The sequence below is a fragment of the Agelaius phoeniceus genome, chromosome 1 (genome assembly GCF_051311805.1).
Source record: "Agelaius phoeniceus isolate bAgePho1 chromosome 1, bAgePho1.hap1, whole genome shotgun sequence".
In the NCBI taxonomy this organism is placed as follows: domain Eukaryota; kingdom Metazoa; phylum Chordata; class Aves; order Passeriformes; family Icteridae; genus Agelaius; species Agelaius phoeniceus.
The window spans coordinates 102,678,305-102,702,487 of NC_135265.1; the positions used below are offsets into that span (position 1 = coordinate 102,678,305).

Consider the following 24,183-nt stretch of genomic DNA (forward strand, 5'->3'; position numbering starts at 1 on the left):
TGCTGGAGAGGTAATTCTTAGTATTATTCTATCCATCTAGATCAGTAACTTGTAATATGCTTCCTGGTAATGTTTCCCTGAGAAACTCTTGAGAAAGAGCACACGAGAACCAGTAATGTCTTTTTATTAAAATACCTCTTAAAACACTCATCATCATAAAATACACTGGGTGTTGCTGCATGACATTTGTGTACACACAACACTTTCAGCAAATTCTAGACAGCATCAGGAATTACAAAAAGTAAGGCAAGCCCCAGAAGGTGTGCACTACCTTCTCTCAGGCCACAACAGACAACTGTGTTTAGGTTTTTATCCCATTCTCCCCAGTATTTCCTGGGACTCCTGTTAGGTCGCTCCCCCATCCCTCCTGCCCCCACTTGATTTGACCTCACAGTGAAATTCTGAGGATGTAAATGGAGACAGTGTCACAGATCCATGGGGCTGCAAGTGCCTGACCAGAAGCATCAGCCCTCTTCCTCCCCCAAGAAGATTCTGAGCTACCCTCATCTTTCCAATAATTTAAGACTGCAAAAATCTGAAGCATGCTAATGACCTCCTGCTTGCTTGATTGCTACGCGTCTCCTGTCTCGGTCAGGAACATGGATGCACCCTCCAGCTACAGTCACAGCTACTCTTGACATATTCTTCCTCTCCAATAATTTTAAGAAATTCTAGCAGAAAAAAAATATAACATGAATTGTAAAATATAGGAAGAACAACTCCTCCATTATAAGCTAAGTTTTTCTATTTTTGTCTATGATCTTTTATCACTTAACTGTAAGTTTAAAGTATGAAGACATTCCATAATCCACTAGTTCAAAACAATAACATTCATCTTTCAAGTACATCTTTATAGCTGAAAAAGACACTGAAGAAAGTAACATTATTTAACGAGAGTAGATTTTTCTTTTATTATTATCATTATTATTATTATTATTATTATTCCATCTTATTGAAAGAACTGTATCATGAGAAAAAAATTGAAAAAACATTCAGGAAATTTTTTCAACAAAATAAATGTAATATGACTGCTTTCATGTGTACATGGTACAGATAGACAGGTGTAACTAGAAAACAGTTTAATCCCTCTAGCTGAGGTTAATGAGAGAAAAATGAATAGTGAATAGTTCCTTTTTGTGTTTGCATATGCATATATGCATAAAAAATTGAAGGAGTTAAAACCTACATTATTATAAATACAAAAAGCTGATCATTAACTACTCATACACCTTATTCTTGTACTTAGTACCATTATCAGTGGACACCTTAAATTGGTCATAGTAACTGTTATGTAACTGTCAACATATAAAAACTCTTAGAAAAATGCACAATGTTCTAAACTCAGAGCACTTTAACTTTGCCTTTGCAGACACATATTCCCTTCTTCACTGATAAAAATTTATGGGGAAAAAAAGAAGAAATTTAATAATAATAAAAATGTTTTGGAATAAATATTCACAGGAAATTACTAAATGGGAACATGCTTGCTGCCAGCTGCTCAGCTGGTAGACTTGTACCACTTGCTTGTTCCTGTCATTTCATTCTTTATTCCTTTAGTCATTAAATCCATCATAGCTTTCATGTTTCCTTTACTGGACTAAATGTTCAGGGTGTAACAGCCCTAGAGAACAGTGCAACAGGTGGGAAATGCAATAGCACTTACCAGCTTTATTTTGGGATCTAAGAGAAGACTGAAAAGATTAATTTGTGTAACACATAAATTATGCATCATGGCCCCAATGAAAAGAGAGCAGGGCAAATCAAACTTGGAGGAAAAGTATCCCATATATGGTGTTGTGCTGGGCAGCCCTTCTAAGAAGTTAGGATTTTATCCATGACAGCCCATTCTTTGAACTTGAAGAGAAAGCATGAATTTTAATTTTTCTCCAAATATCACTTCCACAATAAAAGCGAACATTAAAAACTGGAAGGTAATAAAGTTAAAAAACAAAACCAGAAACCAAATCCCAAAAACCAAGCCCCTAAACAACATCCACCCTCCCTCCAACCTAGCAGCCATTTATTTATTTGTTGAATTTAGATAATGGAAATCTCATCACCGTATTCTAAAAGTTTCCCTACTCTAAACTACAAGACAGAGTACTATGTTCTGAAAACCAGTATAGACAGTACTTTCAAATCAAAGGAAAACAATCAGAACAATAATGATGAGCATGACTGTACCATTTGAGCAGAAACAGAGAAAAACAAGTTTAAAACATAGTGTTTAAACATCTACTAGTTAGCCTCGCTTATATGAATTAAAAAAAAAAAAAAGAAAAAAAGAAAACAGTTCTCTGATTTTATACATCCTCTTTTCCACCAGGTACATTTAATTGCAACCAGCAGGCACTCCACCAAAATGCAGTATTTGCAATCCCAGTCTCTTTAACCGAGAGAGATTACTTTGGCCTCAGTATTGCTATATTACAATTTTCCTGCTTCAGAACATGCAGTTCATACATTTGACAGTTTTACTGCCATAGTCGATGCATTCTGGCCCAATGCACTCACAGCAGGCGTTGTGAAACCATCGGTATTTGGAAGCTCCCATGGACTCGCAAGAGATCTTGCACTGATGTATTGACATGCAGTCATCAAAGTACACCACAGTACACATGTGTTCTAAACCAAGAAGGGAAAAAAAGTTTGGTTTAAAAGGTGTTTTTAAAGGTTAGTTAGGAATTAGTTAAATGAGCAGCTGTAGAAGTATGATTGCAAACTGACAGGACTATGAGGCATAAGGAAAAAAGTGACAGTAAAAGCAGAGAGGCAAGGCAGAGAGACAAGGTAAAATCTATCAACTTCATATTTTCAGCATCTACAACTCAACCTGCTGTCTGATCTCCTGCTGGATTAATTTACTTCCATATTCACAGGCAAGAATGTTTTTAAGTTCTGTCCCTCAGTTACGAGACCGTAAGGATGAGTTATGCCAAAATTACAAGCAGGAATGAGTCCTCTGAAGGTAATATGCTACCACAAAAAACTTCAGGTTTAGAGAAGTTATTTTAAAAAAACCATCAAAAATCATTATGTGGTTGTAAATGTTCCTTTCCCCCCACCCCTGCCCCAAACTCCACAATGATCTTTAGCCAGATTAAATCACAGACCTAAATAATCCTTTTTTCTTCAGCATGAAACTGCACACTTTTTTCTTTCTTTTTTTTAGCAACACCACCAGCTTTAATACTAATCTTAAGAAACCCCTTCTGCCTAAGTGTTGACTTAGTGCTTCTAACACCCATGCAATTACTTGAAATTTCATGAAGTTTGGTGTTGCAGTATCAAAATGGAGCTAAGGCATTCACCACAACTATAAATAAAACCATTCCCCCCTCAGTCCACTGTCACCATCATATTTTCTGAAAAATCCCTTTGCCCAGGATTCTTCTCCTTGGGAAGCTGAGAAGCCTCAGAGAAAAAGGAAAACAATATGATCTCATTTGCTTCTCCTGTGTTTTGCTGCTTTGGAATGTGGTTTGGAGATTGTTTATCCCACAGGTGATTGATTGTTTCATTCTTTTCATATGAATTGTTTTGCCTTAATGGCCAATCATGGTCAGGCTGTGTTGGGACTCTGGAAGGAGTCATCAGTTTTCATTAGTATCTTTCTAGCCTTCTGTCAGTATCTTTTCTCTGTTCTTTAGTATAGTTTAGTTTAGTATTCTTTAATATAATATAGCATCATAAAATAATAAATTAGCCTTCTAAGAGCATGGAGATTCATCATTTCCTTCAATGACAGGGGTCCTCAGAAAATACCACAGTCCACTTCCAATTCTCCAAGCCGGCAGATCCTGCCACCTTTCTTCTGTACTGACCAGGTGATTATACCATAAAACTTTGTTCATCCTCCAAAGGACCACAATTACATAACAGTTACCCAGAGCATAACTTGGCAGACTTTGGGGAAAGCACAACTGACAGCTGTCTGCAAACAGGAATGTCTCCCTCACGCAGATCAGAACAACTTGTGAGCAGGAGATGTCAAAGGGCTTTCTAGCCTATTACTACTCATGGTGCACCTGGGAGAAACCCACTGATTTACATTCTAATGTGGATTAGAAAAAAGTAATACAAACTTAAATAGTAAATCAAGACAGTGGGTTTGGTTTGGTTTTTTTTTTTTTAATGACTGATTTTGATCACTGTCAAATTATTATGCTACTACCGAAACAGCTGCAAAGAAGGTCAGAGGATGTGCTGCCAGCCCACTGATAGCAACAGAGTATTCACTGCCTTGGTCAGGCTCCAAACTGATGTACATGCCTTGCAGACACCAGATCCGATGCAACAGGCAATAGGATCTTGGGTAGGAGAGGCAGGCCCAGGGCTGAAGCAGTTTCTGCTCCCAGAAAAGCTGTGCTGCACTTGTCAAAAAAATCTTGCAGTACCTGAAATACTGCTGGAAACATCAACAAAGTCCACTGTGGCTGTGTAAGTCCTCTCCCATTCTTGGCACTTCTATTTCTATAAGCCCTTATAATAGATCCTGAGGCAAAGCAGCCAGAGGAATAGAGTTCTCAGAGAACAAAATCTCTACCTGAAAACAACCAACATGTCTACAGCTTCAATAAGGATGTTTGATTCACAGAGAGGAAGAGGAAAGAGCTGAACAGAAGTATGGTACCATGTGCAGATTGATAGGTGTACACCTAAAGTGCTCAGCCAAAGCTGAAAAGTAGTAGGGAGGTGCAGCCACCACAGCCTCAAAGGCAAGAAGGCAGAGGCCAGACAGAACTCCAACTTCTGTGGGGAATGCACAAGGACTTGGCAGCATTTCATCACCAGGGACAAAAAGTTCAGATTGCCATAGTCCCAAGAAGAAGCACACACCATCCATTCCTAGAAGTCCCAGATAGCTCCAGGTATCTGTTCCCTTTGCTCCTCACAGGAAGTTTTTAGTGGAAGGGTAGGGATGAGAAAGTAGGAGCAAGTCTCCAGACAGTATTCTCATTCCCATCAGTGATCCAAGTCAGTGCTGGGGTTCAAGCACAAGAACCTTACAGAAGCCTCTGTTGTACATTACTCATACTCTTTATATCCTTTTGCTTAATCTCTATTCAGTCCTTTGATTCCTTTTTAGTAGTTTTCTACTGAAGTGTTACTACATTAAGTTTGATCTGGGCCTGCCTCTCCTACCCAAGATCCCTATTGCTTGTTGCATTGTATCTGGTGTCTGCAAGGCATGTACATCAGAAATCCCATAGTCTTAGAAGGTGTCAGCTGGAGGAACAGAGTCTCTCCCTTGAAACAGGCAATCCTGGCTAATCTAGAAATATTTCTTCCTGCAAAATCACCTTTTGAGATGCCATCTCCAGCTGACTGACTTAGTCTCCAGATAAGCCTGAGAAGGCAAAATGATTCATGGCTATCTCCAGATTGGAGTGAAGCAGCTCTTCAGAGGAAGCAACCATCCAAGGGGTTGCCAGAAGTGCTCACTATCTGTTGATCATGGCACTCCAACTTGCAACACAGAAAGGGAAGCCTAGGGTAGGTCAGGGAAGTTGTCAGGAAAGCTGTGCACACTCTGAGGTGTGCTAACTGCTCCCAGCACTTACAGACTGTCTTCACACCAGAGAATGTCCAGTCCCTTCTGCATAAGGAGACATCTGTGCTCACCTTCATGTTAATCTCATCTCTGACAGCCTCAGCACTGTTAGCCCTGCTTCACAAGTCCTGCTGAAGCCTATGAGCTAATGCCTGCAGCAATGAAATAAACTTCCTGAGGAAGGAGAGCCTGTGATTTCTAGGATGTAAAGATCGATGACACTGAACAGGGAGACATCTCTTTGGATATAAAGGAGGCCAGAGGAGCAGCAGCACCCGGCCTATGACTGGCAAAACTAGGTGGCATCAGTCAGCTCCTGAGAGACAGCAGACTGGTCTCCTGAATCACTCTCCCAGGACCAAAGCCAAAATTCAGCCTTATCATGGTGGCAGTGACAGCCAAGGACATTAATCTTGACTGACTGGAGAGTAGAAAAGAAAGTTCATTTCCACCTGCACACAAGTCAAGGGGATTAGGTTCTTGAGGACAAGCACAAAAATGCTGCAAAGGGGAGAGAGCAGACTGCATGTGGCAGGCCAGAGCCAGCAGTAGATCCATCTGGTCCCAAGCACCTCTTGTAAGCATCTGGAGGATGTGCTCCATGCATATGTTATCAAATTGTTTCTGATGTCTTGCTCACTGAATGACTTGCCAGGTCTGAACAAGTCAGATTGTCCAGGGTGCACTTTGTTTGTCACAGGGCACTCCTGGTTCCCTCCTCAGCAACGCCTCTGTGCTCATGTGGAGGCTGAATTACTGAAAGCAGGAGTTCCTCCCCTCAAGTGCTAAATCCTGCTCTATAGACTGCAAAAAGAGAGTTACACGGGAAAAAAATACATAACCTACAGGCTCAGCTGGGATCTGGGAGAGTACTTAAACTCTTTCACAGAGCTAATTACCAAGTCATCACTTGGCTCCCTCAGTGTAGATAAAAACAATATTACTTAGTGCAGCAACAGCTTTCTCATTTGCATTTTGCCAATTTTCACACCCTAAGGATGACAGACTGCAGATGCAGGGAGGGAGAAGGATGCAGCAGTAAACTTTTTTTCCCAGAACATTAATTTCTCACCTTTTCCCCCCTCACACTTCATACTCAGTGAAGGTTGTGTAGGAGAAACAATAATCAAATCTAAATTAAAAGTTAACAGAAGAAACTACCAGGCTTTCCCATAAAACTATCTGTATGGGTGTAATATAGAAAAATTTAGCAACTCAGAGAACCTTTCCAGTTAATGATAACTTGCTGTATGGGATCTTTGCAGTTATATGTGCTGTGTAACTTCAGCTGTCTGCTGGCCACTTTATTGGTAGCTCTAAAAGTTCTTTAAAAAGATAACTGTCCATCCAGCAGTCATACCATTTTATCATAGAACAACCTGGGTTGGAAGGGACCTTAAAGATCATCTAGCTCCAACCCCCCTTCTGTTGGCAGGGATACACCTTCCACCAGGAGAAACACTAGTCTAGAGCAGTAGTGAAGGAAAAACAAGAACAAGATTAACCTGCAACTGCTTATGCACAATCCATTTACATAATCTACTACTTTTGGACAAGTCAATTTTATGTCAATCAATTTATAAAAAGAAACTTTAAAAAAAAATCTTCCTAGATTACCTACAGAAGCAGGTGTCTCTTCACTGGAATTCTAGCTCTCCTCTCCCTGTTGCACTGGAGGGGAGCAGAATTGCAGACCAGACACCATGCTCTGTGTCACCAAGCAGTGTAAATCAGAAACCCTTAACAACAGCACAGATTTTGTTTTATCAATTGCCAAAAAATTATCTAGTTCTCCTCTCCCCCTCGCCAACATCCTGTCATCATCTGAAACAACTAAGCTTATTTAAATCTCTGAACTCACAGTTCAGAGCTCTGAGGGTATCAGCTAGAAGTACAGCAAAGAGAATGAAGTACAAATGCAGCTCCAGATTAGTAACCATCACAATCCTCTCTGAAGTCGAGGCTCAAGTGCCAGAAACAACTGATACAAAGAGCTACAGCAGCTCCAGCAGCGCATGCATAACTTTGGCAGCTAAAACATTACAAGTCAGTTCACAGGAGGAAAGGGAAGACACTCATTAGGAAAATAACGGGGAAGTTCAAGGTCTGGTGGCTGGGTTCAGAGTAGGCTGGGGCGAGAAAGGAATGCTTTATATCCCACCGCACCCCACCTCCTCCCAGATCCACAGCCACCCTCCCTGGTGGTGGCTCCACGCCACTCAGGCACAAAGCTTGTGGTTCCCGTGGCTGGTGCTGCTTTTCCTGGCACTCACCCAGAACTGCATCAAGCAAGTCTGGCACCCTGGGCCAGCTTAATGGCGATCCCTGCGAGAGCGCGCAGGAAAGCTGAAATCAGAGCTGGGTTACACTATGTGACAAGGGGTATATGTAAGCAGTTGTACAATTTGTATTGTAAGCCTTTCCAAATTTTGGAATGTATTCCAGAAGACAGCACAGAGACCACTGTCCCCCTACAAAATCTACCTCTCATTAGCCCCTGTCCCTTAACAGGCCATGCCATCAGCTGCTGCCAGCACACCATGTTGGAGGGAAGCATGCAAAGAGCCACAGAAGAACCACAAAATGGAGGAGGCACAGCATTGTAAAGGAAACATAAAGCCTCTGTGTTCCTGCTCACAGGAATATTCTTTCAGATCCCTGATTGTCACAGCCTCGAACACAACTGCTTAGCAAGTCACCTTAAGGGTATCTCCATTTGCAAGACCTGCCTTCAAGCCTAGCAGCATTTCTGGGGAGAAGGAAAGGGCAAAGACTTGGTCTGTTTCTCCCACTGCAGGCTAAGCTTGTGTTTAGTGCCACTGAGCAGACACATACACCTTCACAAACCCTCCCTCTCTTTCAGTGGCTCTAACACTTGCCAGCTTGTTAAAGCAGTGACCCATTGTGTGACTGAACTCTTTATGGGCAGAAGCCATCAGGCTCCAGGAACTCCCTCAGCTGCCTCACTGTGCCCATGCTCACAAGGCTCTTCAGTCCTGACCTACTGGCTGCCCCTCCACCTTTTGATTATGGTTTTTCCAATGAATTCAGCAAAACAGTATTGAAAACAATGCTACCCCATGGCTCACACAATATCCAGCACTCTTGGATGTCCAGCTGTTCTTCTTCCACCAAAATAAACATCAGCTGACCAAGGCCAGATGCTAATTTTTCTTTCCACCTCCTCTGTTCTCAATGCTGAAATCATCAATGTTTTTATAAGCAAAATTTAATATGACTTTTGAGAAAGCAGAGCACTACAAAGTTATCTACACTGTGACCAAGAAAAGAGACTCTTTAGCAGGCTTGTGTATTTAGATATGTAAAAGTATAGGAATAGGATGTGGAAAGTAATCTTCTATCTTTTCCAGTTCTTCACTGGTCACTAAGATGGAGAAGGCATAGCAAATGATTACAAGAACAGGCTCTGACATTTATTTCTGCTTTAAGTGTCTGCTGAGGCCTGAAAGCCAGTGGCATTTGGTAACTATTTCCAAATATAACTGTTGTTTTTGGACTGTCATCATTCCAGTAAGAGCTCTCTCAGCCTAATCTCTAATATGTTCCTAGTAAAAGAAATGAAGGGGACTTTTGACTAAGAAAAAATGTTGTGTTATGTATTTGTCTGTGTTGTTGAACTCAAAACTGCTCCACACCCTTGAGATGCAATTCAAATTCTAAGTTTAATCCAAAACTATCATTAGTCCATCCTGTTGGTACAGTAGTAAAGGACTGTCAGGGAACAGCCATCTGGATTTCAGTACCTAAGTACAGTGGGATATATTCAAGACTGGACTAAACATAATTTTTTCCCCTGAGTTTAATTTATAATTGTAAGTACTGTAGTCTTTGTTCACAGGGCTTTTTGTGGCTTTCCATTTTACATGACTTTGTACATTATTCTCATAATGGCAAGCAAGCATTTTAATAACATCAAAGACATATGAATGAGATGCTTTCTGCCCATCTGGTTTCCTAGTTCTGGAATTAATTTATTTTTCTAATGTGCCTTAGCCAAAGGAAATTAGAAAAGTTGCCATTATGGTTCCATTTAATCAGCAGCAGTCCCACTCAGAAACACAACTAGGTCATTGGTTCACACTGGTATGGAAAAGCAGCATGTCCATCAATTAGGGTATCTTTTATTGATAAGATAAAAGGGCCATCACAATAGCAACATATGGGGTTACGAATATTTAAAGTGTACGTTGGGAAGGAAGCAAAGCATTAATTGCACTAATAAATCAGATGCTCTTTTTCCCCTATTAAGCAGCAATTCCACTATGAACTGTTTATGAGATTCTTTAAAGTCTGACGTAATGATTTGCAGGGAAAATTGTTTCAGGTTTAGTATGGAAACCAAGAAACAGACAGTGTTTTTTTTATACCACTGTCAACACTAACTCAAACTTCTCATCTTTCCCCCACCCAACCACAGCAAACAGTATCCTGAAGTCTGTCCTCTAAACTGAAGGAAAGAATATAAAAAAAATATTATGAAATAGGAGGAATGAATCTGCAAGTTGAACCCCTATCACCAAGTTACTTGTTTTGAAGACAGTCTGTCACATATCCTTCCTTCATCAATCCTTCTAATCTCGCTTAGGTTTACTATTAATCCTGGATTTCATACAAAACATCCCTCTAAAGATTTGAAGTTACACCAGCTCAGATGAAATAAATAAACAACTGTTCCAGATACAAGAGCACAAGAGCTTATGGCACATGGTTCTCTCAGACCTCTTAAGCCATGTTTCAGTTGCCTACTTCTGCACCTATATGTAATTTGGATTCAGGTTCTGGTCTGTCCTGTCTCCTAAGCTACAGGTAACTGCTTCTAGGTCAGAGAACACTCTGTGCCAGTGCACATGAAACAACATGAACAAACTGCCTCATGCCACAGGAGTAATTATAGAGATAAGCTCACGTGGTTCAGTGTCTCCTAAGAACATCAGTCATTTTAACACCATCTTCCACATTCCTCAACACCTTTGCCTCACTCCTTCTGTTATGTCATGCTCAAAATTAGGCTGAACCTTTCACAAATTCTTATGGGAAAAGAAGAAGCGAGCATAGAGAAGTACAGGACATGCACTGAGAAGGCTCCTGGAAGAGAAAAGAGGAGATGCTAGGGATTTAGACACTACACTCATTACCTTTGTCACTGGAGTAAGGTGTGTGGACATTGTTGTTTGGAACAGAGATGTTCTGATGCTGTGGCTGGTTCACTGTTTCTAAAAAGGAGACAAGGTTCTCATGGTGTGACAGTTCTTCTGCCACAGGGAAGGAAACAATATTCCAGTTCAGCTGAGTATCCCCTTCTGTCAGTGCCCGGAAAAGGGAAGGAATTGGTTCATGCAACTCCTCGACAGTGCTCTTGGATGTCGGAGGTGTGTCACTGTAATTGCGAGGATTGCACATACCTGCAGAGGAAACAAACAGTAAATTACACAGAACTCCCCAAGCTCTTCTTGAAACAGGTAGGAATATTTGGAGAATTAAAATTACTTCTTTTTTTGCTGAACAGAACAGAACTCTTTTGTATCTATCCCACTCTCAGCCCAACAGCAGAAGTGCTATCAAATGCAGCAGGACGAGTTTTCCATAACAGCAGGTTTTGGATTGTTCAGACTTCTACAAAACACACCTGTGACTTGTGGAAAGAAAAATCTAAACAGCACTTTGCTTCCCTGTCAGTGTTACAGCTTTGAAAATGGAGGGTTCAGTGGAAGGTTTGTTTTCCCTGGGAGAAGAGATTATACAAAGCACAGTATAATCGATAGGAGCATAAACCTGGCATGCAAGGTTAGGATTGAAGAAAGGGAGTATCTTGATAAGTCTGAGGTACGTGAAACTTTTGATCACAATTCAAGTATTCCATCTCATCTGCTGCAGCAGTGCACTAGATCTTTTTAGTCATCTGCCAGGGCTACAAAGATCACTATCAGGACAGAGCATGAGTCTGAATTACTTCACTTGTGTAGAGATAGCCAAGATGAACCTCATTTTGCTACTTAGCTGGAGGGGCCACAACAGGCAAAATACTCATTTCTAGGTTACCTCTTCCTTCTTTTTCAACATCTTCTGCAGTATCTTTTTTGAAACCTTGTAATTTTTTTTTCACTTTGCCAATTCCTACAAAATGTTTTTGTGATATGCAATGCTGGTTCCAGTTTTTTGTTAACCATTTAAACATTAATATTTATTACTAGCAACTAAACCAAAGGGTATTTCAATTTAAATCCAATCTGTGGAAACTTGCAAGATTAAAAAGAAAATTTGTATCTGCATAGGTATTTTAAACTCAGGAGTGATAAAACACTGTTAGAAGTCACCTGTCAAGAGACAGGCAAATCCATTTTCCCCATGTGCATCTGAATATAATTTTGGGTAGTTTCACAGACACAGGTTTAGACAGCTACAGCTGCAAAGTACACCAATTCCTGAAGTATTAAAGTCTTATGAGACATGAATGTTCAAAGTCTACCTGCCTCATACAACCAGAGAAGTATCTCCTGCCCCACAGATCCACTAGGGCTCTGGCTTCACAAATAATTGTGTTTAACTAGAGCCTTATCAAGCCCATAATCTTCTCAACCTAAGTAGATGGATTACCACGGTGAACAAAGCAGAGGGAAGTTTGTCCATGGTGATTAGCATGAGATCCAGCAAATCTTAAGCAAGTGGTTAGCATTACCAGCATTTGGTAACAGGAGTCTGCTCTATAAAAAGGTGAGCCAAGTACAGAGTAGAAAAAAAAAAGCCTCTTTTCCAAACAACATCCGGTCATAATAAAATATAATTCCACTTACACAAACACCTTACTGTACATGATTGTTTTCCTGCTCCTCTCAAGTAGGTTTGTTCTTTGCAGACCTTTCTAGACTCACTGCTTTAATAAAAAATTTCTATCACTTCCTTACCACCCTTTAATAAGCACTAATATTAACAATGCTTTAACAAGCACTATATTAACCATACAATTCCAATAGAGGATAACCACATGAAAATGAGTTAGGAAGATATCAAACCAGGTAAGAGTTTTGTACAGATACATCAAGGGATGTATGCTTTAGTTGATGTAGTTGTATTAATGTTGTGAAACAGAAACCAGTGGGCCTTTCTAGACCTGTGAGACCAGACCTCTGCCAGGTAGGATTCAGAAAATAAATTTCACTGATAAAAAGGACACACAAGGGAAAAAACCCCCAAAACATCAAGATTGTTTACCAAAATCCTGCAGAACATATACAAGTTTGTGTGCGTATCAATGCAGTATGAAAATATTACCTTAAGATGGTACCAAAAAATCATTGCTTATAGTTTAATGGGTAAATGCTCATCCACAAAGATCCTTCACTCTTACTGTTTTTAAAAGCATTTGAATTATAATAATATTTTTATATAGTAAATATTATAAAATAGCAGCATTGGTTAAAAAGAATATTAAGAAGTTTAACTTATGAGCAACCTGTAAGGATCAAACATGTCTACACTACTGCTTTGGAATGGATGAGAAGATGCAGAAATGGGCTATTAAAATGATGGAAGCAGATAAACCTTTACACAAGGGACTAGAAGAGCTTAACTCAAAGGGAATGGGGGACTTGTTGCTGTTCTCCCTCCTCCAGCATGTTTTTCCCTGTCAGAGAAGGGAGAGAACACACACAAAACATGAGCACTAGTACAGTTAGTGGTGGAGGATAGGAGGTAATTCCTGCCCTCAAGGACATGATCTTTAAGACACAACAATCTATCTGCTTTTACATTAGACATGATCAGCTCATAAAGAAACTTAAAATACCAGCTCAGGTATCAGCAAAGAACTGTGTCTAGGGAGTCAGGTATGGCATGTATTCCTGTTTCCTCATTTGAATAAGGCTGCAGCAAGGATGATCCTGCACTGAAGAGAAGAAGAATAGGACTGTGCCATAGAATCCAAAAAGTCCTGAGGCACCCAAAGACCCATAAGGAGAAGCTTTAGTTTACTCAATACTGGGAAACTGAACCTGAAACCTTGTTAACTCCTTTCCAGGAAAACACTATGGGAAAGAGCAGCAGAACAGTGAGTCACCTGCAGATTCATGAAAAGAAGCTCATGTGTGGACTTCACAATCCCAAGAGGTAGGTCCTTCTTCTCCCTAGAGATCAGTACACTATGCCTTGCTTTCTACACCAGGTTCTAAACTAGGGAAATAACCTGTACTGAAAGTGGGCCTTTTGACATAATCACCTTTATGAATTCAGAAAAAACTGACCTAGAAAAGCTGAGAGCAGGTACAACACTCAAGATGCATCCCTTTCATGGAAGCCAGGATTTTGGATGGTGGCACAGGGAGACTTACAGCAACCACAGGGAGATGAAGCTTTTGTTACATATAAAACAAGAAACAGAACTGAAATGCAACCTTCTTGAGCTGAGACAGCACTCACTTGCAAAGATCTGGGCACTCTGAACACCACCTGTCAGCAGCAATGTGTTTTTAAGACTCATCTAGTCCCACAGTAAGACCATATCTGCTTCTTTCTCACCCTTCTCAAAGAGCTCTTTTTGTAAGTAAAAGAGCAGTGGAAACACTAGGCCATGTATATTTACTAGTAGCCCCAACTCAGTCCTAAAGGTGTCCCAGTGCTGTACCTGTCAATGCACCCTTTACAGGAAGAAATCTCCAGAAACGCAGAAACAGAAACACAGCATCCAACCCCACAAAACAGGCACTGGGGAGTTACCTCAAGATGACAATTCAAACAGGAGCTTTATGTTTGAGAGACAAAATTAATAATCAGCTATGATGATATTTAACAAGCAATACCTGGGCTACTGCCACCCCCAGCTCCATAGAGCAGACACAGCCCTCAGATGTTTGAGTCTCCACAGGAATTTATTCCATACCCACACAACCAGCTGTAAGGTGCTTAAAGCACAGATTCTGTCCCAGTGTTTTACTCCTATTTTAAGACTGTGAGCTAAGCATGTGGCAGGAGAAAGCAATGTAAAAAAAAAGCAGGAATTCCCCCCAAAAGTGCAAACTTACCAACACAGTCACAGCACTCATCCCAAAGTGTGCCCAGGCAGAGCATACACTCCTTACAGCAGGAACAGTTGCCTTCCCCAGGGCGGCACTGACACAGCTCCTGGAATCAACAGACACTCATTACACTGCAGCAATCCCAGATGTAAAATAACTACACAGCAGAGTGATTTTTCCTCAAGCCACAACTCAAATTAGGGCATTAAAAAAGCTTAGTACACTAATACAGCGAGTAAACGGTGAAACAACTCCAGCCAAAAACTGATCCAAGTTTACAAAAGGATCTTTTGCAAGTTTGCTTTTTTTTTTTTTCCTTAAAGGTGAAATTCTAAGGAGAAATCTGAAGCAAGCATTTAAAAGACAAAAAATCCTATTCATGGGAAAGGTGTGTGCACTTCTGTACATGTGCATGCCTAAATCTACAAGTTCTTTGAATGTTTTCCCACCACAACTGGAAACCTGGAGACCAATGCTTCTTTATATATAAATAGTGACCGTACATTATAATTTAACTAAAAAAGAAAGCTACTGTAAGCCACATATGCCCACTCGAGACATGCATGATGTCTACCATCACACCTATCCCTGGATCCTAAGAGGAACTTACCCATTTAAGTCATCTGACCACAGGACTTTCTGCATCTCCAAACACTTGTTACACATTGCTCTCTGTTTGCAACACTAGTGACCAAATTTTCCCCCCTTCCCACCCACCCCAGGTCTAGATGATTCATTTTTGCTATTATGAAAACAACATTATGCTTTGTCCCTCCAAACTGACACCTTGGGATACCTATGAGACTTCTAGAGCCTCTAGAAAGTGAAATTACCTACACAAGTACTTTTCTTTAACCATTAATAACCTAGAAAGATGGAAAAGGCGTGGAAACATAAAGACAAATATTTCTCTTCATACTACCTAAACCCAAAATCTCTGGTTTAGCAGTCCTGCTGGAGACACACACTGTGGACTCAAAGCATGGAAAAAGTCGACAGGGATGAAGAAAATCTAAAAACCAGGCAGTCTCCTTCCCTCTAACTCAAATCCATACTAGTAACTCCAGTTTGGCCAAAAGACTGCGGCTGCATGACAGTAATTCACAGCCTTGAATTACATCGTAGCGCAAAACACAGACCGGCCAAGAAGTCCCTTTGGTTGTCCTGTGTAAGGATTTGGCTTTGATGACGTCTGTCTAACTATCACATTACACACAACTGGGGAGAAAACAAATCCCGTTACTGGAAACACTGACCACGGGATCGTTCCACCCCTGGCTTTACTGGAAGAGCCATCGGCAAATCTGTTACACACCAGGCCAGGGAGGAGATTATGGCCATCCCTACTCTTTGATCCCATTATCCAGAGGCAGAGGAGGAACACGCTGCAGGAGGTGCTCATGGACAGGAGAGAAGGGCAGGAAGGTGGTTTGGTTTGAAATTCTCCTATCCTGGAGTCTCCACCCATGGTTCCACCCCAGCTGGGCCAGGGGCACCTCTCCTTACAATGGTAGCAGGCACCAATGTCATTTTCCAAGCGAGGTTCCTTTCTGAAGAACCTTGGGAGAAGCTCAAAAAAGGTGGGCAAAATCCCACTTTTTAAATAATTCCTTGCTTGCTATGGTTAAGAAGCACAAGGTAGGGGAGAAAGAGGCATTTTTATGGCAGATGTCAGGAACACATTTGCAAGGCACAGCAAGGTGCAGTCTTGCACCTGATTGTGTATGACTCCTGTTCTCTCTTTACTCTGCAAAACTGGCCACTGCAAATACCCACAGCCTGTTGGGATGCACAGTGGCCACCCCTCGCTCACACCAACTCACGTGGGCACACAGAGGACCAGGGACAGCCCTTCAGAGAGGGAGGCCAGAGCAAAGTCTGTATAGGGACAGGCCCCCAGAGCACAGCAAATGGAGCTGCAGGGCTCCCAGGCCTGCACAAGCCCTAGAATTTGCTGCAACAGGCTACAATGTACTAATGCAGTATAAATCCACTGAGTCCTTATTTTTGCATTCACTTCATCCCAGATCACAAGTCATCTTGTATCCAGCAAAGAAACAAAATTCAGCAGCTATTGGTTGTGCTACATAATGCTGAGAAACGCTGTCACCTGTAGAATTTATTGTGACCTGTTTGCCTCACTGACTGATGAAGAGTGAACTCCTGCTTCACACTCATTTCTGCAATAGGCAGCCCTTGCAAGTATTGAATTTTTATTTGCAGAGTGGAAAACTGGTAAGATTTATTACTTTTTCCTCCTCAAAATTTATGAATGGCACCTATCACTGTTTCCACACAAACTGTGCTGTTTCCAAGTAAAAGATGAAAACAGGCTGGTTAACAAAATATGTACATTTTTCCACCACAGGAGACACCACAAACTTAGACAGATGACTTACGTGAGTTAATGATGCACTTCTAAAATATTTATCTTACCATTTGATAAACAGATTTTGTCAGCTTTTAGAATAAAAAGCCTGAATAGAACAACTTTAAAAATAACCACGAGTTTAGCATTAAAAACATCCAACTTATTCTTCAACAGTTAAACCGGGCAAACAACTTTTACATTTTAAAGACACCAACAGGCCAGCATGTGGGAGGAGGCAATTTTCACTAAACTATTAAATGTAATGCATGAATAGAAGCCAGAAAGTTCACTAAACTAAAGTTGTTTTGGTTTTATGGAACAGTACTCACAGAGAATTAAATGTAACCTTAAATTCTGCACTTGCAACCTATTAACAAAAAATTCTGCTTAGCATCTACGTGTGTAAGCACTGACTTGGGGCCAGCACCATTACACCTACCAGTATTGTAACAAGTTTGTTTTTACAGGAAGGGCTCATGAGCTGTGCAATATTTAAGGGGTTTTTTGTTGCTGTTTGGGGTTTTTTGTTGCTGTTTAAGGTTTTTTGTTTGTTTGTTTTTTATTATTATTTCTTTATTTTAAAGTTGGAGGGAGAGGAAGGAAGAAAGAACGACCTAGCTAATTAGTGTTCTGCCACTTTGGGGCAATAACTGTATGTTTTTCCATATATCTGTTTGCACATCCATGGTTTCCTTACCCAGTTTTTGAGTCCTCCTGCCTGACTCATCCACACTGGATACCGGTACAGGATACATCTTTTTAAAAGAACACTTACATGAGACGTGGGTGAAAGCAAGGCAGAATAAGGAACATTCCTTGTTGATAGCTGGGGGTGGTGAAGAGTCAGTGGAAGAAAATATTACTCATCAGTCAACTTGGCAACTTCCCAAGCTGAACTACTGAAGGTGCATTGGAGAATGTATTTTGCTAGGCAAGAAATAAGCCTCACAGTTTAAAAATACAGTATTAAGTAGGAAGTAGGCATGTTTGTACAATAAAGATATTCCTGCTCCAGAGAGCAAACAAAAATTTTTAGAAAATGTTTGACATCTGAGTTTTTTCCGAAGCTTTCTTGAAATTCCAGAGACTATTTTCTTGGTGCAGGGAGAAGCAGGACCTGAAGGCATTGGAAACCTCTCTGCAAACTGGAAGGGGGAGTGAAAGAGAGCTTTTTTCCCTAGAACAGTTTAATAACAGAAAATCTCCTGGAAGTGAACCAACCAGAACTGTTTTGTTAACCCAACCGGGTTATGTACTGCAGCTACAACACACACTGGAAGCAATTTTTAGATGCTGAAGCCCTGAAGTTAAGGAGTGGCATTTATTTCATACCACAGGGCTAAAATGTCTTGGAAATCCTTTTCAGGCTGACAAGTTTGTACACAGGATTAACAGGAGGCAAAAAAGACAGATGAAAAGAGATTTTAATTGGAACGATACCACATCAGCTGAGGTGGCTGCAGGTCTGTAGAGTTCAGGAGAGAAAATCCTGTTTTCTCCACAAAACAACTCTCTTTAGAAAGATCATTAAACCATGCCTGAATTATAACACTATTTGTTTCCTATGCACAGCAACAGTTTAAAGCACTGTTGCAGATGAGGCAGCAAAGCTCAGCTTCCAGCCTGACACTGACATTCCACCTGAGCCTGACTCCTGCCAGGAACTCTGCACCTCAAGAGCCAACCTGGGACCTTTTGCTGTGAACAATTGTGGGAACGTCTCATCTCGAGGTTTCTGCCTTCAAGGATTTCCTCCATGTTGCAAGGACACAATATGCCCTCCCCCCCGCCCAGTGAGGGCCTTTTCATCTCCTCCACACATGGAAACATCAAAACAACCCACGGGCCAAGCCAGCAGCAGATGTGCTCAATAAACACTGCAGCACACGCTCCCTGTGCACCCAGGGCTCCACCTGGAATGCGCGGCAGCGGTGGCTCGTGGACTCCGGTCCCCAGTCCCAGGGACATGGGAAGGAGCTACAGCCAGAGCCTTGCAGGGCCAAACCAATTTTGTGGACTCACTCTCTACACTCCCAAGTCTTACCCACAGCTCTCTCAACAGCTACAGGAAGCCACACAGTTTCTTAGTGAAGGCTGAGCTTATGCAGAGAGATGCCTCAAGCTATTTTCTTCCAGGCTTTTGCTTATGGAAAAAGAGGAGCACCAATAAAGCTAGAGCCCAGGATGCAAAGGGAAAACTGAATCCATGGGAGTTGTTGATCTCATGCACTGTTCTGGATCTAACAAAATAAATATTTATGTAGGGACCACCCTTAAGCAGAGGAGCTCCTAAGGAGTGGCAGTAATGACTGTACTGACTTCCAGCCATGTTGGCAAAAATATTTATGTTAACTGTATGCTTTTTGAGAGAGCAAGTCTCCTGTCCCTCTGTCTCCAGGACAGGCAGCCTCCCTTTCTGCACACAGATGCAGATGACAAACACTCACAATCTGTTTGCTCCTCCAGTTGTCTCTGAGTGACATTATCTGGGTTTCAAGATAGGGATTCTGCTGAACTTGAACAGCGATAAAAGTCGGTGAGGGAAAAATGTCATGCGATAGTCAAGCAACCTCCCTCAGCACGGTATTTTATTTTTAAGTTCAGATTCCTCCAGAGAGTTTAGAGGGGGAAATAAGTGCATGGATATACTCTACTTGCATATCTATCCAGGAAAGAACATGCATTTCATATGCCAGTGCAGCACTTCTGCCACAACAGCACTGAAGTTTTAAAACAAAGGAAAAAGCCAAGAAGAAAGATGACAATTGCTTCAAGTCAAAGCTTTAGGATATCTTCCTGTCCACAATCAGACTAGTCTGACCTGATCTGTTCTTCTATAAAGAATGAATACTGACTGGTAAGTCAGGCCTGTGTGCAGGAAGACAGCAGCCAGATGGTGAAAGCAAACAGTGTAATTCCCTTGCAACTGCACACAACTCACATGGCCTAGGCCACTTTAGGGTCTCAGAGAATTGCATTTGATTTGGATTTTAGGGAAATGCTTTAAAAAGGGACTCCACATCACCTGTACAAAGTAAGCGAGAACACGCTTACCACAAGTAAAGCAGCTCAGTGGTTTCTCTGTATGCACAGGGCTGTGTTGCTACAGAGATGCCAACATAATCCAAGGAAAGCACAGTTGTATGAGCCATTTCCATGCACTGCTGAACCTCAGCCATTTATTGCCAGCTGAGTAAGGACTCTGGTAGCATTAACTCCACCCCTCCTGGGCTGTGCTCTATTCAGACTAGCGCATAAAAATAAAGTTTAAATGCTTGCTGTCTCAAGCTTGACTCGATAAGAGATGATTTCTCAAGGAGGAGATATCTGTTCTTTCACAGATGGTGGACTCCATCAGTGGCACCAGAAAAGGAGACACATCTTCCCTGTTGTCCCCTTTGCTTACAGAGAAACAAGCAGCGGATCAACAGCTTCCAGGACTGAAATCCAGCACCTGGACCAATAACTTTCCCCTGAATCAACAAATTTGTACCACTGGACTTACTATTTAAGTGCCATATACATCCAACACCACAATTAGCATGTTACTTCTTACAAGTTACAATCCTGGAGCAGATTTTAAAAAATGCAAGAGAAGGGGCTTATAAGTGCATCAGTTTGTCACAGTGCACAGCGTCCAACATGCCAGCAAAACCACCAGAGTTCTGTTTGAAAAGGTAAAAATCAGAGGCCTCGTTCTTGCTCTCCTATTTAACAACTCCACAGATTGTGGTGGGGCTGGAAGAAGCAGCAATTTCTTTTTTTTTTTTTACTTTTAAAGCAAAGGCAGTGCAGAACCCAGAAAGAAGATGGTTCAGCCTACAGTCAGTCTTCATTCCACAGGATGGATTTGTGAATCTGGCAAGTGTTTTATTTGTAACCCAGACAAATTTTAGACAGAAGCCAGCAAAATGAAGTAAACATGGAAATGCTTGAGGCCACTTCTGCATCTCTTTTCAGGCTGTGACCATGCATTTACAGTAAGCACACTCACATCTTACTGCCATATGATGTTGGTGCTCTCTGTTATTGCCTTTCCAATCTACAAAGAGGCAGTAGGAAACAGTTGCTTTTAAAAAAGCTGCAGCTGACCACATGAAACCTCCTTTCTCAGTCTGGAGTCAAGAAGCATGCTCTGTTTACCATGACTAAAAAAATACTTGGTAGCTACCAGAACTGCTTGTAGTTTTGCTAGAAAAGGCCCTTCTGTTCTGCTGCACACAACATCTCTTAACTCCTGCTCTAAGAAGAGCAACCTGCTCTCACTTTGTTTCATTCACTGTACAGATATGCAGTGAGTCAAAAGTGGCACCTGGATTTAAAATCCATTTCCTACCAGTTCAGCTCATAAGTATTTGGTTTGGTTTTTAGGCATCTTTTAACTCACTGTACAAGCATGATGCTATGGAGAGCATCAGGTGTCAACCCCTGGCCCTCCGCTTGAGACTTAAGGAACCGGACAAATTGAAAGTTAAGGGCAACATCTCAGACAGACATAATCCTTGGCCTGAAAAAGTTTCAATTAAAAAAAACCAAAAAAGCATGCCCATATAAATATGCCCTTGGTATTCTCTGCCTATAAAATGGTTGTAAATCTGCACTTACATGGGTAGGAGATCAAACCAACCTCTTTACAGAGACACTACTTAACATAAAATGCCAGTTATTTGTATCTTTTCAGGAGGCGGTTTCAGGGCTGTTTTCTGCACACTGGAAAGCAGATGGAGGACGCAGGACTCGTACCTGTATCAGGCATTTGCTGACGTCGCTGGCACACAGAGCCTTGTTGCAGCCTGTTGAGGATGGGATCCACAGCAGGAACAGAAGGACAGTGACTGTGGGCGCTGTGATGTACTGTGACCTCATGTTTCCTGCAGGTGAGCAATTTTCACAAGTACTTCAACCAGCACTGAAACAAGAACCAGCGACTGAAAAGGCTGTTGGAACACAAGTTAAATTCCATTCCATTCCTCCCTTTCAATTCTTAAAATAAATATGAATATTTTTAAGAAATGCAAGCTGGGGTACTTAACAGCAAACCCAACCCCTCCTCCTCCAGTTAACTTGTTTGTACAAATTTTTCTGCTATTTCACCTTTGGATTAAAACTGCAATAAACATGAGGTGAGCAATCTCAAGTTTGCAGCATCAAATATGACATCCTATGATAAAAACTGCCTCAGATGAGAAAACCCACCAAAGGAGACTTAATTTTGTAAATGCCCAAAGCAGGAAGATGGGTTTTGTGTAGTATCTCCTCAGGCTAAGGTACACACAGGTCTGTAGGGCCAAGGCCACACAGCAACCACTTACAACAAGGTAAGTTGCCCCGTCACCTTTAATGCAGACAGGCAGCTATTTTCACATGGACTCCTGGATGTCACACAGGCTATCAACCCAATCACAAAGTTGTTAACTTATTTTTTAAAAATATACAGACACCACCATTAAAAAAAAAAAAAAAAGTACCAGACACTTTGAACAACGGAACTTTCAAAAGCCAAGCAAGTGTCTGAGGTCAACCTGAGACGACAAGCATCTGCTACATCAAACAGACAGGAACCGGGTTTGTTCAAAGCATTCCACCTTTCTCCCTTTGTGAAAACCCAGCCTGTCGGCAGGTGGTATTTGCCACAAATATATCACGATTAGCAGCGTGCCACTCAGTTTTTACTTGCCCTTTGCATGTGAGCCCGGCTAAAAGAGGACCTATTGCACCAGGCACTGTACCAATATATAATAAAAGGCAGCCCATGTTTGGGCAAGCTTACAGTGAGACTGTATTGTTCTCCTAAGAGAGAAAGAATGCTAATGGAGCACTGGATTGCTTTCTTTTGGTATCTAGAAGTGTTTTTCTGTTTTATGAACTACAAAACCCAGCACCCTCAATGAACAAAAAAGTGGAAAATGAAGGCACGATCTGGACATTCAAAGTCTGCGTCCGATTAGTCCTTCTTACAATGGTTGTTAAATGCCTCCGAATCTCGCTGTGCTGGGCACGCCGCCATCTGTACCAAGTTTTGCTGGGGAGACCCCCCTGCAAGACGCGGGGGCACGCAGGGAGAACACGGGATCTTTTCCCGCACCGCTTTCCCTCCCTGCCATCCGGAGCCAAGGACGCTTCCTTGCAGCAGCCACAGCCGCCGGCCCGGACCCGGACCCGGACCCGGCGGGTGCCGCATCCCGGGCGCGGGAGCGGAGGCGAGCACGCTGCCTGCCGAGGGGAGCGATCCAGGCGTGCTCCCGCACGGCTCAGCGCGGGGCTGCGTTACATAAAGGGTCCCGAGCAGCAGCGCCGGGCGATGCCGTCCCCACGGACACCCCTGGGGTGCGCACCGGGGTCCGGGTGTCCCTTCCCCGGCCTCCCCCCTGGCTCCAGTTCCGATTCACCGACGGCTGCTTTCCCAGAGTTTTATCCCGCGCGGCGTCCCCCCGGAGCAGGACCCCCGCCCGCCGCCCCTCCTGTCCCGCAGCCCACCGCGGCGGCACCGGCTCAGCATCGCTCCCCCGCTCCGCCGGGATCGCACCCGGGATGGAAAACTCCCCAAAAACCCCGCGCCCGGCTCCCCGTCCCCGCCGCAGCTCCCGAGAGGCCCGGGCCCCAAAGATGGCACTGCCAGGGGCCAGGAGGCCGGTGACAAGGAGGGAGATGTGGGAGAACACCCCCCCGCCACCGCCGGAGTGGCCCGGGGCAGGCGGGGCCCCGCACGGGGAGCGGGTCTCCTCCTCCTCCTCCTCCTCGGGCAGGCACGCAGGCAGTGGGGCGGCCGCGCCGAGCCGCACCGAAACTTTCCTGCCACAAAGAAGCAGCCACGGATCCGCCGCCTTCCCCACCTCCTCCTCCCCAGCCACCGGCTCCATCCCTGCCGCCCCCCGCCACTCCCCCGGCGGCGCTCACCGGACGGCCCGGGCCGGGCACCCCGCGCTCCGCAGGCGGCTCTCGCTGCTCCGGAGGCGGCGGCGGCGGCAGCAACCCCGCGCCTCGTCCCACTGCTCCCCCCTCGGCCGCAGGCAGCGCGGAGGCGGCGGCCTCGCATCATCGCCCCGCCTCGGGGCACCGTCAGGCGCTGGGACCCTCCCCCCGGGACCCTCCGCCCCGGCGGGCGGCGGCTGCGCGGAGCGGGGCGGGAGGAGGAGGAGGAGGAGGAGGCAGGGGCCGGTGGACGGGAGCTGCCGCCGGGACGTGTCTAGCGGGACGGCACGGGACGGCCAGGCCACTGCCTCCAGAGA

General features: G+C 43.1%; 1 protein-coding gene across 3 annotated transcripts; it reads right to left on the reverse strand.

The window, feature by feature from the left end:
• Positions 1 to 107: 107 nt before the first annotated feature.
• Positions 108 to 24,028, reverse strand: TWSG1 (twisted gastrulation BMP signaling modulator 1). 3 transcript variants are annotated; one of them, XM_054633007.2, is made up of 5 exons: positions 23,852 to 24,028; positions 21,698 to 21,825; positions 14,590 to 14,689; positions 10,711 to 10,977; positions 108 to 2,625 (listed from the first exon to the last, which is right to left on the reverse strand). In XM_054633007.2, the coding sequence occupies exons 1-5, from the start codon at positions 23,991 to 23,993 to the stop codon at positions 2,444 to 2,446; spliced, it is 819 nt and encodes a 272-aa protein (XP_054488982.2). In that variant the 5' UTR covers positions 23,994 to 24,028; the 3' UTR covers positions 108 to 2,443. The 3 variants fall into 3 exon arrangements, with proteins under 3 accessions (XP_054488982.2, XP_054488975.1, XP_077040358.1); XM_054633000.2 differs by having other exon boundaries at positions 21,698 to 21,863; positions 23,852 to 23,990; XM_077184243.1 differs by having other exon boundaries at positions 21,698 to 21,882; positions 23,852 to 23,976.
• Positions 24,029 to 24,183: the final 155 nt, after the last annotated feature.